We start from the raw sequence: 12,726 nt of genomic DNA on the forward strand, positions 1-12,726 counted from the left end.
CACGCCATCCTAACCAAGTGGCACTTCTTTTCTCTCCGTAGATACACGATAGATGATGTTCCTTTTTCCGTCCCAGCCGTTTCTGAAACAGCTGACCTCAGTGACGTTATTAACAAACTACTGGAAGCTAAAAATGGTATGTAAATATTCAGAAAGTGGTTTTGAGAAAGATTTTGTCTTGTCTTTAATGTTTTTTAAAAAGGCACAATTGTATCGTAACCTTCATCCTACAGGCTCCAGGTGTTGTTCTTATAACAGCTTTGTACAGTAGGTGATGGTGGGTTGGATTCTCTGGTTATGTCACTGGAAGATGCTTGTGGTGGCACATCTTCCCCTTCCCACAGCAGCTGACTGTGCACCCAGTGCTGAGGGTCCAGGGATGTCTGTGGACAAAAATAGATGTGGCTGGTGCCTGTTAAGAGTACTTGAGTGCTGCATATTTATTTATTTAAGATATTGGATTTATATCCTGCCCTATACTCTGAATCTCAGAGTCTTTATTATAGTACTGAAACAGCACCTAAATGTTATTTTAACTAATGTTTTTATATTGTTGTTTTATCATGAATTGTGAGCTTCCCTCAGCCTGCTTTGGCGGGGAAGGCAAGATATAAATCAAATACACTAACAAAAAGTCACTGGCTCACCCCTGCACTCGCGCACACACAAACTTTTCATCGTTCCAGGATTGAGGTGGGGGAGACAATTTTTGTTTGATTGTCTTTCTCATAAGAACATAAGAGAAGCCATGTTGGATCAGGCCAATGGCCAATCCAGTCCAACACTCTGTGTCACACAGTAGCCAATATATATATATGTGTGTGTGTGTATATATATATATACACACACACACACACACATATATATATATGTATGTATATTGGCTACTGTGTGATATATATATATATATATACACACACACACACACACACACACACTGTGGCTAATAGCCACTGATGGATTTATGCTCTGTATTTTTATCCAATCCCCTCTTGAAGCTGGCTATGCTTATAGCCGCAACCACCCCCTGTGGCAGTGAATTCCACATTTTAATCACCCTTTGGGTGAAGAAGTACTTCCATTTATCTGTTTTAACCTGACTGCTCAGCAATTTCATTGAATGCCCATGAGTTCTTGTATTGTGAGAAAGGGAGAAAAGTACTTCTTTCTATACTTTCTCCATCTCATGCATAATCTTGTAAACCTCTATCATGTCACCCCTCAGTCGACGTTGAATGTGGGGAAACGTATCGACATGAGCACCTTCTGCTCATGCAGCCGCAGAGTCCAGCCCCTTGAGTTGACTGAAAGCCTGCAGTGATCCTCCTAGCAGTGAAAAAAAGTCAACCCACATCTCCTTGTCTAAATCTGCATGCTAAGCCCAGATTGCTGCTGTTTGGAGCTGAAGTTGTATCTGCCTCAGAGTAGAAAAGCTCCCAGTTCAGTCACATCACGATCACATGCCAGGTTCATGCGATCAGTTATTTGCTCGTTCTAGCAGCTTTCCTAAGTATAGGAAAGCAGATAATTGCAGATAATATCATATTATTGCTGATAGAACCAGGAATGAGTTCTGTAGTTGCTTTTGTGGTTCTTTCTTGTGTTCCACAACAGCAGGAAATTACTAATGGTTTTCTTGTCTGGCCAGTACTTGAAATCAGGCCTTTGGATTTTCCTTCATAGGGTTTTCCTCATATAACATGTCTGAGCTTCCTGAGGAAGTGTTGGATAGCTATATGAGCAAGACGTATATTGTTTGAAAGCATCATTCAGGTGGGAACACCAATGTATTCTTGGATTCAGCTTGCTGGCTATGTGGTTTGTTTCAGCAGTAATGATTACTGTGTCCTGCAAAGAATGCACGATTCTTACCTGCCAAGTGAAGTTTTGTCCTTCAATAAGCTATGCTACTGGTATTATGTGTGTTGTGCGGGCAAAAAAATGGGTTTCAGACTTATTTGGATTTGTTTTCCATTCTGGTTCAAATGGAAATTGTATTTTCTGGCTGTATGATTAAGGTATGCATCTGATATCTTTCAATTATTTGTCTCTAGGGAGCCACAAATATGTGGAATTTGACTTCCTTGTCAAAGGTCAGTTCTTGCGAACGGCCTTGGTCAAACACATGGAAACAGAAAATATCTCTACGGTAAGCTATTTGGGTGGATTTTTAAAAATGATTTAATATTAAAGTTTTTGACAGTGGTGGTAGGGTAGCAGCACAGGGTGTGTGTGTGTAATGATGATGAGCCAGCGTGGTGTAGTGGTTAAAAGCGAGGGACCCTTATCTGGAGAACTGGGTTTGATTCCCCACTCCTACACATGTAGTCAGTTGGGTGACCTTGGGTCAATCACAATTCTCTCAAGAGTTCTCCCAGCCTCACTGACTTCATAAGGTGTCTGTTGCGAGGATAGGAAGGGAAAGTGATTGTAAGCTGCTCCAAGACTCCTTCGGGTAGTGAAGGGCAGAGTATAAAACCACCTTTTTTCTTCTTCCTTGCTGGGACTCTCCTAGATCAAGGGTTCCCTGGAAAGAACTCTGATAACCAGCCATTGTCACTCAGGACCTCCTGAGAAGGTGTAGTCTGACCTGCTGAGAAGGTGTCCTTCAAGCCCAGTACTAGAACAATAAGTAACAGGGTAAAAAGGCTAGAAAATACCTTATAAGAAGAAGAATTGCAGATTTATACCCCCACCCTTCTCTCTGAATTAGAGACTCAGAGCAGCTTACAATCTCCTATATCTTCCCCCCCCACACACACACACAACAGACACCCTGTGAGGTGGGTGGGACTGAGAGAGCTCTTACAGCAGCTGCCCTTTCAAGGACATCCTCTGCGAGAGCTATGGCTGACCCAAGGCCATTCCGGCAGCTGCAAGTGGAGGAGTGGGGAATCAAACCCGGTTCTCCCAGATAAGAGTCCACGCACTTAACTCTCCCAGCTGTGTAGTGTCCATGCAGTCTAGCATGTAAAAAAGAGATTCTGAGAAATATCCTAGAGAAATAAGTTGCATTAAGCAAAGCTAAAACATATCTTTATGTAAAAGGTTTATTATTAAAGCAGGGGGAGGAAAAGGTTGATTGGATTTTAAAGAGTGATGGAAAAGGGCGCAACAAAACACAAAGAAAAGGCATACAGCAGCACCACACAAAAATGTGCAAATTAAAAGCAACACAGTTGAACTGACTAAGCTAAGCACACATTGCTTAAGCTGTAACAGTTTCCCCAGAACATGTATAGAGTTCTTTGCAGTAGCAAGAAGTGGGAGAGACTGGAAACTGAAGACAAGGGGAAATCCCAATTTTTGTATTGAAAAAAACTGAAATTCTTGGACATTTTCATGCTATACATTTGGTGCCTTTAACAATGCACATTAGGAAGCATTACTGAAAAAAAAACATCAGAATTTTTTTCCAATGTCCCCAAATTTAGTAATTTTTCTGCTGGAAAAAAATGGGGGAGGGGAATCCTGAGGCTTTTTTGTCTCTGATATTTTTGGGGTCATCACATCTCTAGAGATCCTAAAGAAGCCCTACCAGCCAAATATACTGCATTCAGAAGGGTCATCATAGATCAAAACAGCTGAATAACTATGGATGCCCCACTTTCTGACAGATTTTCAGGCTGTTGTGCTGCAAGGGAAATGGTGGTTATTGATTCAAAAATAGCTGGCTGACCACTTTCTTGGAATTTCTACCTGCAGGAAGAAGTAGTGGAAATAGAGTATGTAGAGAAGTATATGGCTCCTCAGCCAGAACAGTGTATGTTTCATGACGACTGGATCAGTTCAATTGCAGCTACAGAAGAATGGTAAGAGAAGTATTGAAATTGTTCTGGTTTTCCCACTTTTTGCTGAATGTAAGTGTACTTCACATATTACATGGTTCTGCTCAGAAGCAGCTGTATTGTTTTGTCCACACTTCTCCTTAAACCACTTTTGTTGTTTGTTATAGGAAGAGTTTATTCATTCCTCTTTTTCAGAGCATTTTTTGTAGCAGGAACTCCTTTGCATATTAGGCCACACACCCTGATGTCACCAATCCTCCTGGAGTTTATAGTAGGCCCTGTACGAAGAGCCCTGTAAGCTCCTGGAGGATTGGCTACATCAGGGATGTGTGGCCTAATATGCAAAGGAGCTCCTGCTAGAATTCTACTCCTGCTTCCATATATGGCTTGCACAGACACAGAGGTTTTTTTGTAGCAGGAGCTGCCTATTAGGCCACGTCCCCCAGATGTAGCCAATCCTCCTGGAGCTTACAGTAGACCCTGTACTAAAATCCCTGTAAGCTCTTGGAGGATTGGCTACATCAGGGGTGTGTGGCCCAATATGCAAAGGAATTCCTGCTGCAAAAAAAGCCCCGTTCTTTCTACTACCCACTAAAATTAATTTTTATTGGAATTATTTATTAATCTTTTATTTCTGAAAATGGGTAGAATTCAAAATGGGAGATGTCATTCTCTCACTGACCCAACAAATGCCTGGCAGTCTCAGGCTCTAAAAGGGTGCAGATTTCCTCTATGGTTCTTTTTGGCAGTGGTGGAAAGGGTCATCAGGTTGCAGCTGACTTATGGCAACCCCATAGGGTTTTCAAGGCAAGAGGTGGTTTGCCATTGCCTGGCTCTGTGCCTCAGCCCTGCATTTCCTTGGTGGTTTCTCATCCCAGTACTAACCAGGGCTGACCCTGCTTAGCTTCCAAGGTCTGACGAGATCAGGCAAATCTGGGCTAATCAGGATTTTGGGTATTGATGCACATGACTGGGTTGGCATAGGGAGCTATCCTCTACATCAGGGGCGTTGAACATGCAGCCCGGGGGCCGAATCAGGCCCCTGGAGGGTTCCTATCACGCCCATGGGCAACTGGCTGTCATCTGCTTCATTTTTCCTTGCTCCCTTCTGCATCACAACTTGTTTTGCAAGGCTTTCTCAATCACACAAGGAGCTACAAAGCAAAACCTCTGTTTTCTCCCTTAGCTGAAGCTCCTCCCTTGGGGAGGAAGGGGGGAGGGAGAGCTTGCTTTGCCAAACTCTCAATTGCACAGCAGAGCTACTGAGCCAAGCCTCTCTTCCTTCTGTTGGCTGAGGCTCCTCCCCCTCCTGGTCCCCTGGGGAAGGAAGGAAAGAGCCAGAGCTTCCTTTGCCCAGTTCCGTGGATCTCGTAGGAGAAATATAAAGAAAGCACCTTTAAGACCGACGAGTGCTAATGTTTTAAGCATTTTATTTTAAGGTGTTTTTTTTAAAAAAAAGTTAAATTGTGTTTGTCTGTGTCCTTTATAAAGTTTATAATCTTAAATAGGAACATGCCTGGCCCGGCAAGGTCTCATTTGTGTCAGATTCATCCCTCATAACAAATGAGTTTGACACCCCTGCTTTACATTAAATGGAGATGGAAGAAAGCATTGTCCACGACTGAATTAACCTGCTTTCCAGTAGTAATGTGTCAGATATAACCCCCAGACTCTTAAGCAAGTAGAATCTGCTGAACCTCATCAAATATGGGAAGCTCAGTACTTAGACTTCAGCCTTATCAGCAGCATCACCTCCATTTTGGCAGGACTCAAGTTCAGCTTGCTCACTCTTAGCCGCTTGGCCACAGGGGCGAGACAGTGGTTCAGGACAGCTACAGCAGTCTTACATGATCTAGGCCAGAGGTCCTCTGAGCCTGCGGGCACCTTTGGAATTTTGGCACAGCATTGTGGAGCTGGCACAAAATGGCTGCCAGAGGAGGCCATGGTGTCACAAGATGACTGCTGCTGAACCAGCCACAAAAAGGCCGCTGGAGCTTACTTTTGGTCACACAATGAAAATCCTCCTGTGGTGGTAGCAGCTTCTGCCAAAGTAATGTTTTCAAAAGTCAGCACACACAATTAAATCTCCAGTGGCCAATCAGAAGCCTTGCAGGGTTAAGCCCCACCCACTTTCTAAAACACTTGGCGGAAGGGTGTCAGGAAGGGTGTCAGTGAGCATCATGGCTCCCACAAGCACCATGTTCTGATCTAGACTAAGGACTATAGCAAACCCTCAGTTTGAATCATGAGAAACTATTTAACCCATTCCAGAGCACATTGCTTGGCATGTACTGCTACTTCCAAACATCTGAATAGGATGCCCTGTTCCATCATACCAAAAGCTGCTGGTAAATCCAGTAATAAACCCAATTTTAATACTGGGTATTTTTCCAGAAAAGCGTCCTTCATTAACAAAAGCATTTAGGCGTTAAACTGAACATAGACATGACCTGCAGAGTGTTTCAGATGTTCTGGGTAATGTGCCTGAAGAAAAAAAGCTATAAGATGTTTTCTTGTTTTTGAATTCTGTAGGATTTTAACAGGCTCTTATGATCAGACTTCCCGAATCTGGACAGTAGAAGGCAAACCCATAACAACTCTTGCTGGGCACGTCGATGTGGTAAAAGATGTGGCCTGGGTGAAGAAAGGTGAGCAGACTTCAGTTTCATTCGCCAGAAAATACGCCAACCTTGAATGCTTCAAGACTTAATTCAACAGTTGTTTTGATTGTTGCCATTTCTCTTTCTCTTCTTCCAAAAACCTCAAGGCAGTGGGCATTGGTCTTTTTTCTTCCCTTTGATCCTCACAGTAACCCTCTGCGGTGGGTTAAGGTGAGATGGAACAATGTGGGTCTCAGTGGGCTTTTCAGTCTGGGCAGAGACTCAGACCTGGTCTCCCTCCTGCTCCCTAACTGCTACACCACCCTGGCTCTTACGTAGCACTTCCAATGCTTAACATTTCCAGCTAGAAATTTGAGCCACCCACTGAAATTTGATCTGTGGCTTCTGAGAGGCGAAGATCATGTGTTTTTTTGAGCTGTGTTAGCGATAAGTGTGATTACATGGTGGTGGTGGGGAAATGTATAAGTGATTTTCATATTGTAGAATTCCATTGACTTTGTTCTACCATCCTGTATGCTGTTAATATGCTATGCCTGTTTATAGCTTGCTGATGTGTAGGGTGTGTATGTATCTGTGTGTGGGTTTCTTTTTTTAAAACTTCACTTTGTTATCCGTGGAGTGGAGGTAACTAGATTAGGGGTGTCAAATGTGTGGCCCAGGGGCCAGATGAGGCCCCCGGAGGGTTACTATGATCAGGCCCACGAGCCAGTTTGCTTTCTTCTCCCCGTCTCTTGCTTCCTTCTGTGTCACAGCTTGCTTTGCCAGGCTTGTTCACTCGCACAGCAGCTAGAGAGGAAAGCCTCTATTTTTTTCCATTGGCTGAGGCACTTCCCTTGGGGAGGAAGGGGAGAAGGGAGAGCTTGCTTTGCCAGGCTCTCTCAATCACACAGCAGAGCTACTGAGCCAAGCCTCTTTTCCTTCTATTGGCTAAGGCTCTGCCCCCTCCTCATTCCCTGAAGAGGGAGGGAAAGAGCCAGAGCTTCCTTTGTCCAGTTCCCTTGATCACACGGGAGAAATACAAAATCTTTAATTGTGTATGTCTGTGTCCTTTATAAAGTTTATATCTCCGCTACCTGGCATTACATTTTATGACACACAGGGCCCGGCCCGTCGAGGTCTCATTTATGTCAGATCCAGCCCTCATAACAAATAAGTTCAAACCCCTGAACTAGATGGTGGACTAGAAGAGGCTCTACTTTCTCTGCTTCTGTGCCTTCAGATAGCTTGTCATGTCTGCTGCTGAGCGCTTCTTTGGATCAGACGGTTCTGCTCTGGGAGTGGAATGTGGAAAAGAACACCGTGAAAGTGCTTCACCGTTGCCGGGGGCATGCAGGAAGCGTGGAATCCCTGGCGGTCGATGGCTCAAGAACAAAAGTAAGTTTCTCCAGCTTTACTCATGGATGTGTTTGAGGACTACCTTTCAGGAGGTAGGATTCGTTTTATTTTCCAAGCTCCCAAAGGCAAGCAGGCAGAAGTGTGTCTTTGCATAAATGACCGCTGCTCCTTTCTGCCATCTCCTGATTTACTGGGGCTTGGATCCAGGCCTCAGAGTCAGCAGGAGCTCACAAGAGCACAGCTCCTGAACCATTCTGAGGGTTCCCCCTCTTCCTCCCCACCTATCTACCTTGTCCATTGAATAGTAGGTGCAGCTGCATAGCAATGCCTGGATTAGGAGAGCGGGCAGTCAGCCAGCCCCCAGGGGCTTTGCCACACGCCCAGCAGCCCTCATTAACCCCGGAGAAGCCTGCACCACTCTTTCTCCACTTATGTAATTTTGGGCAGCGGGTGGCTTGCTGGCCTTTTGACTGGGGGGGTGTGGCCCAGGGGAGCCCCAGGGGAGCGAGGTCTGCTTGGGCTGGCTAGATCTCTAGCTAGCCGAAGCATGCCTCACTCGCCCAAGGGTCTCCCTCCTTGTATCAGGTTGCTTTTGGCTGGGGGGGGGCAGCATATGCTAATGAGTTATGCTAGTGAGCTCCACCACCTATTTTTCTACAAAACCACCCCTGCTTGGATCTAAAGCCTTGCTTCAGCTCATGGGTCACCCTTTTCTGCCACAGAGTGGTCCACTACTGTGGAGTGCATTCCTCGTTTAATGCAAGACTAGTGCGTCAAAAAGCACCTAGTTCCAGAGAAAATCACTGCATGCATAGGATGGTCTGGACCATAAACCCAAGATTGTCTCTTGCCATGATAAGTGTTCAGGGGAAAGGTGTTTGGGGGGGGGGATGGAGAGAGCTGGTAGAAGGGAGCCTTACTTTAAACTTGACTGCTTTTTTGTTAAAAGTTTGTGGGGTTTTTTCTCTTTTGTGTTCTTTCTTAGTTTTGCAGTGGATCCTGGGATACAATGTTAAAGATCTGGTCTGCAGGTAAGATCTGTCTCTCTCACGTTGTCTTTGGTTTTGTTTCGGTGGTTTGCCTTTGCTTCATGCTGGAGTACAAAGTGTTTTGCGCGGGATTCACAGATCTCCTATCCAGGCAGCATCTTGAGTCAGACTGCAGTTTCATGCATCCTTTGACTATAATCTGACCCAGAGTGCCACACGCCCAACAGTGTTCTAAATGTTACATATTAAAACTACTTACATTTGCTGAGTTACAGTATAATTAGGTTCCTCTGATTTCTGCGGCAATTCTTGAAACCAGCAGGACTGGATCTACTGGATGTTTTTTGAGGGGGGCCAAAATTAAAAAATGGCGCCCCCTTATGGGCCATTCTATCTTATGGTCCCATAGAGTACAATGGACTTCATACCCAATTTGGTGCCCCCCCCCCTCCATTGATGCCTGGAGCAAGCCCTCCCCTCTGCCCCCCCTAGATCCGGCCCTGGAAACCAGTGGGAGTTTAGGTAATTATTTTGTGAAACCACCTTCACTGATTTATAGATAGAAATGCAGAATATAAATAAAACCTAGTTTTAGAGTCCAGTGGCACCTTTAAGACCAAGAAAGTTTTATTCAAGGTATGAGCTTTCACGTGCACATAGAAGTTGGATGTTAATTTGCACCTATGTAGAGGCTTCTGTCTAGAGATGTGAACTGCTAACTTCCATTTCAATGTATCTGAGAAAGTGCGCGTGCACAAGAAAGCTCGTAGCTTGAATATTTGTTTGGTCGTAAGGTGCCATGGGACTCAGACTTCGTTCTGCCGCTTCAGACCACCATGGCTGCCCACCTGGATAAATAAAACCAAGGTCGAGTTAATTCATGCCATAGTATTTCCCATTACTGTGGATGTGTGTGAAAGCTGGACGATGAAGAAAGCTAGCAGGAAGAAAGAAGATTCCTTTGACATGTGGTGTTGGAGGAGAGTTTTATGAATACCGTGGATGGCCAAAAAGACCAATATAACAAATCCACCCTGAACTCTCCCTAGAAGTTAAATGGCTAACCTGAAGTTACTTTGAAAAAACATGGGTCACTGGAAAAGACAGTAATTGCTAGGGAAAGTTGAAGGCAGCAGGAGAGGAAGACCCAACATGAGATGGATGGACTTAATAAAGGAAGTCACGAGGACCCTCAGTTTGCAAGACATGAACAAGATTGTTAATGATAGGATGTTTTGGAGGACATTAATTCATAGGGTTGCCATAAGTTGGAAGCAACTTCACAGCACATAATACACACACACACAGAATATCTTGTACCCTTGGCGGCTTCTCTGGTAGAACAAAGGAGTAATTTCATCAGATCCCCCCACCTTACTACAGCCCTTTAAGCTGCACATCTTATTATGCTATTATCTAATCCCTGCTACTGCAGGGCTGTGGGCAGAGTGCAACATATAAAAAAATCAAAATAATAAAACGAGTATATAAATAGAACAATACAACAAGTCTAAAAAAGTCAGATGGCAAGCTCTATAGTTCGTTCCCATTCCGGACTGCTGACTTTCTTGCTGGTGAGGGGAAAGAGGAACAGAGTAAGCTTGGAAAGTAAGGTGTGGTGGGGGGTGCCGGCCAGTTTGAAAACTGTCACTACCCTCTATCAAAAGCCTGGCGGAACCTCTCTGCCTTACAGGCCCTGTGAAATTGCCCTGATGGTATTCAGCAGAGAGTTCCACCAGGACAGCTGGAGGTCTTTGGGACCAATCAGTGTTTCGGAAGTCATGGGGGTGGGATGGCAGGAAAGACTGGTGTCTGCAAAAACCTTTGTGTTCTGCTGGATCTGAGGATCCAATCCATTTGGGTCTGTACTGAAATAAGAGGTCAGCTACTGCACGTGGCATTTCATCCTCTTTTAGTCCCCTCCATTTACATAGTCTACAAATTCCCTTCCCCTGAGAGAAATGGGTTGTAATCCATAAATGTTTATGGCACAATAAAATGTTTAGTTTTGGATTCCTGTGGCACCTTAAAGTAAATGGTCTCTTTATTGCCAGTGGGATTAATATTTAGTTGGAAATTAGTCATGCTGTCTTCAAGTGGCACCAAACCTCCAAATAAGCGAGTTTATGGATAATGGTCAAAGCTGCAGCTTAATTCCTAAAGCCGAATATCCAGGTTTGATTGCACTTGAAAAATACATTTAATTGGGTTTTGTCTGTTTTGAATGCCCCCTAGAGAACAAACACTTTGATCCTAAAACATGTGCAACTTGCTTTCATGAAAAAGTTACTATTCACTGCTATAAGCTTTACACATCTCTGACATTTGATGCAGATTATATATTTAAGCTGACTATAATGTCATGGATTCATTAAGAAAAATTTAGATAGTAAATTTTAGGTTTGTAGTAATGAAGAGCTGACCAATTTGATTTTTTTTAAACTCCAGTGCCTACAGATGAAGAAGATGAAATGGAAACGGAGGACGTAGCTGACAGGCCGAGGAAAAAGCAGAAAATTGAACACTTGGGACTAACAAGAGTAAGACAAAACTGAGTTGTATAGAGGTGTTGAGTATGAGAGGGGAGAGGATATTTGGTTATATATATTTTACGATTTATATATGTTTTATTGAAATTTTGAAAAGGGGGGGAGATGAAGGCATACAAAGTGGAAAGGGGAAAGGGGTTTAAAAAGGAGAACATTAGATAGTGCATCAGATAATTTACAGAGTCAAGTTCATACATTAAACCATTCATTAAAAAGTTTCGAAAGATTTTCTCCATCTTTTAGTAGTTTGCCTTTAAGACAAAGAGCAAGTATATCCATTTCTGCTGTTTCTAGTATTTTGTCAACCAAATCTTGTTTCTTTGAAGCTTCACGATGTTTCTGACGTTGTGCTATCAAAAGTCTTGCTGCCGTTATAATGTGTATCATCAAATGTTTACTCTGCCTTGGAAGGTCCGTTGGTAATATGTTCAATAAAAATAGTTTCCAGTTTAAAGGGGAGGATATTTGAAGGCTGTAGCCTAACACTTTGTACATCGAACTGGAAATATATCCCCTTGTATTCAGTGAGGCCGAATCCCAAGTAAGGAATCGTGGGATTGCAGTCGTGGTGGATGAAAATATATTATATGATAAAAATGTTAACTCGAGTCTCCCAATCTCTGCTTGACCTACCCAGACTCCTCTTACCACGCTGTCAGGTCATACAGGTGCAGTCTCCTCTTTACTCTGGTCAGATACAGATGAAATATGCAGCGCTTCTTGGGACCACACCATCAAGATGTGGGATGTTGAAACAGGTGGCCACAAGTCAACATTGGTGAGAACATTTGCAATCTCGGTTCACTTTTTGCCAGAGGGGTAGTTGAACAGCTTCCACATGCAACTTCTGCTATGTCTAAGTGACTGCTAACTCCTTATGATTCCCTTGTTTCTTATGTAGACCGGAAGCAAAGTGTTCAACTCCATTTCCTACTCACCGCTGTGTCGGCGTCTAGCCTCTGGAAGCACAGACAGACACATCAGGTTATGGGATCCTCGCACCAAAGGTGAGCGAAAGCAAGTAAGAGGATTTTACAGCATGCAAGAAACTGTATTTAACTAGCTGACTCTAGTTAACTATTCAATATATACACTCTGGCATATTGGCAAGATTTTTTTTCCATCCAAGATGTGATTTTATAATTTTTCCTTTCCTTTGTTATTACACTCCTGGAGAAAGGTCTTGAGAGAAGTCAATACAAATGCAAGATAAAATACAAAGCAGTAAACGTTAACATATAGTATAAATTAAACTCCCTCTCTGGAATGGCACAGAGGAACCATGAGTACTAAGAATTTGGCAATAGAATGCATTCTTTCCAGCAGGGCTTTTTTTGTAGCAGGAACTCCTTTGCATATTAGGCTACACCCCTCGGATGTAGCCAGTCCTCCAAGAGCTTACAGTAGGTCCTGCAAGAAGAGCCCTGCAAGCTCTTGGAGGATT

At 43.6% G+C, this 12,726-nt stretch overlaps 1 protein-coding gene across 2 annotated transcripts in view; it reads left to right on the forward strand.

Moving 5' to 3' along the window:
* The window catches only part of WDR12 (WD repeat domain 12), a 344,303-nt gene that overhangs the window by 5,641 nt on the left and 325,936 nt on the right, over positions 1-12,726 (forward strand). For both annotated transcript variants that reach the window (XM_060257093.1, XM_060257094.1), the window contains exons 2-10: positions 42-136; positions 2,055-2,149; positions 3,706-3,812; positions 6,321-6,436; positions 7,629-7,783; positions 8,730-8,775; positions 11,182-11,273; positions 11,920-12,060; positions 12,184-12,289. In XM_060257093.1, coding sequence (XP_060113076.1) covers positions 42-136; positions 2,055-2,149; positions 3,706-3,812; positions 6,321-6,436; positions 7,629-7,783; positions 8,730-8,775; positions 11,182-11,273; positions 11,920-12,060; positions 12,184-12,289 — 953 coding nt within the window. The remainder of the gene's footprint in view (positions 1-41; positions 137-2,054; positions 2,150-3,705; positions 3,813-6,320; positions 6,437-7,628; positions 7,784-8,729; positions 8,776-11,181; positions 11,274-11,919; positions 12,061-12,183; positions 12,290-12,726) is intronic.

This window comes from Heteronotia binoei, chromosome 16 (genome assembly GCF_032191835.1).
Source record: "Heteronotia binoei isolate CCM8104 ecotype False Entrance Well chromosome 16, APGP_CSIRO_Hbin_v1, whole genome shotgun sequence".
Classification (NCBI taxonomy): Eukaryota; Metazoa; Chordata; class Lepidosauria; order Squamata; family Gekkonidae; genus Heteronotia; species Heteronotia binoei.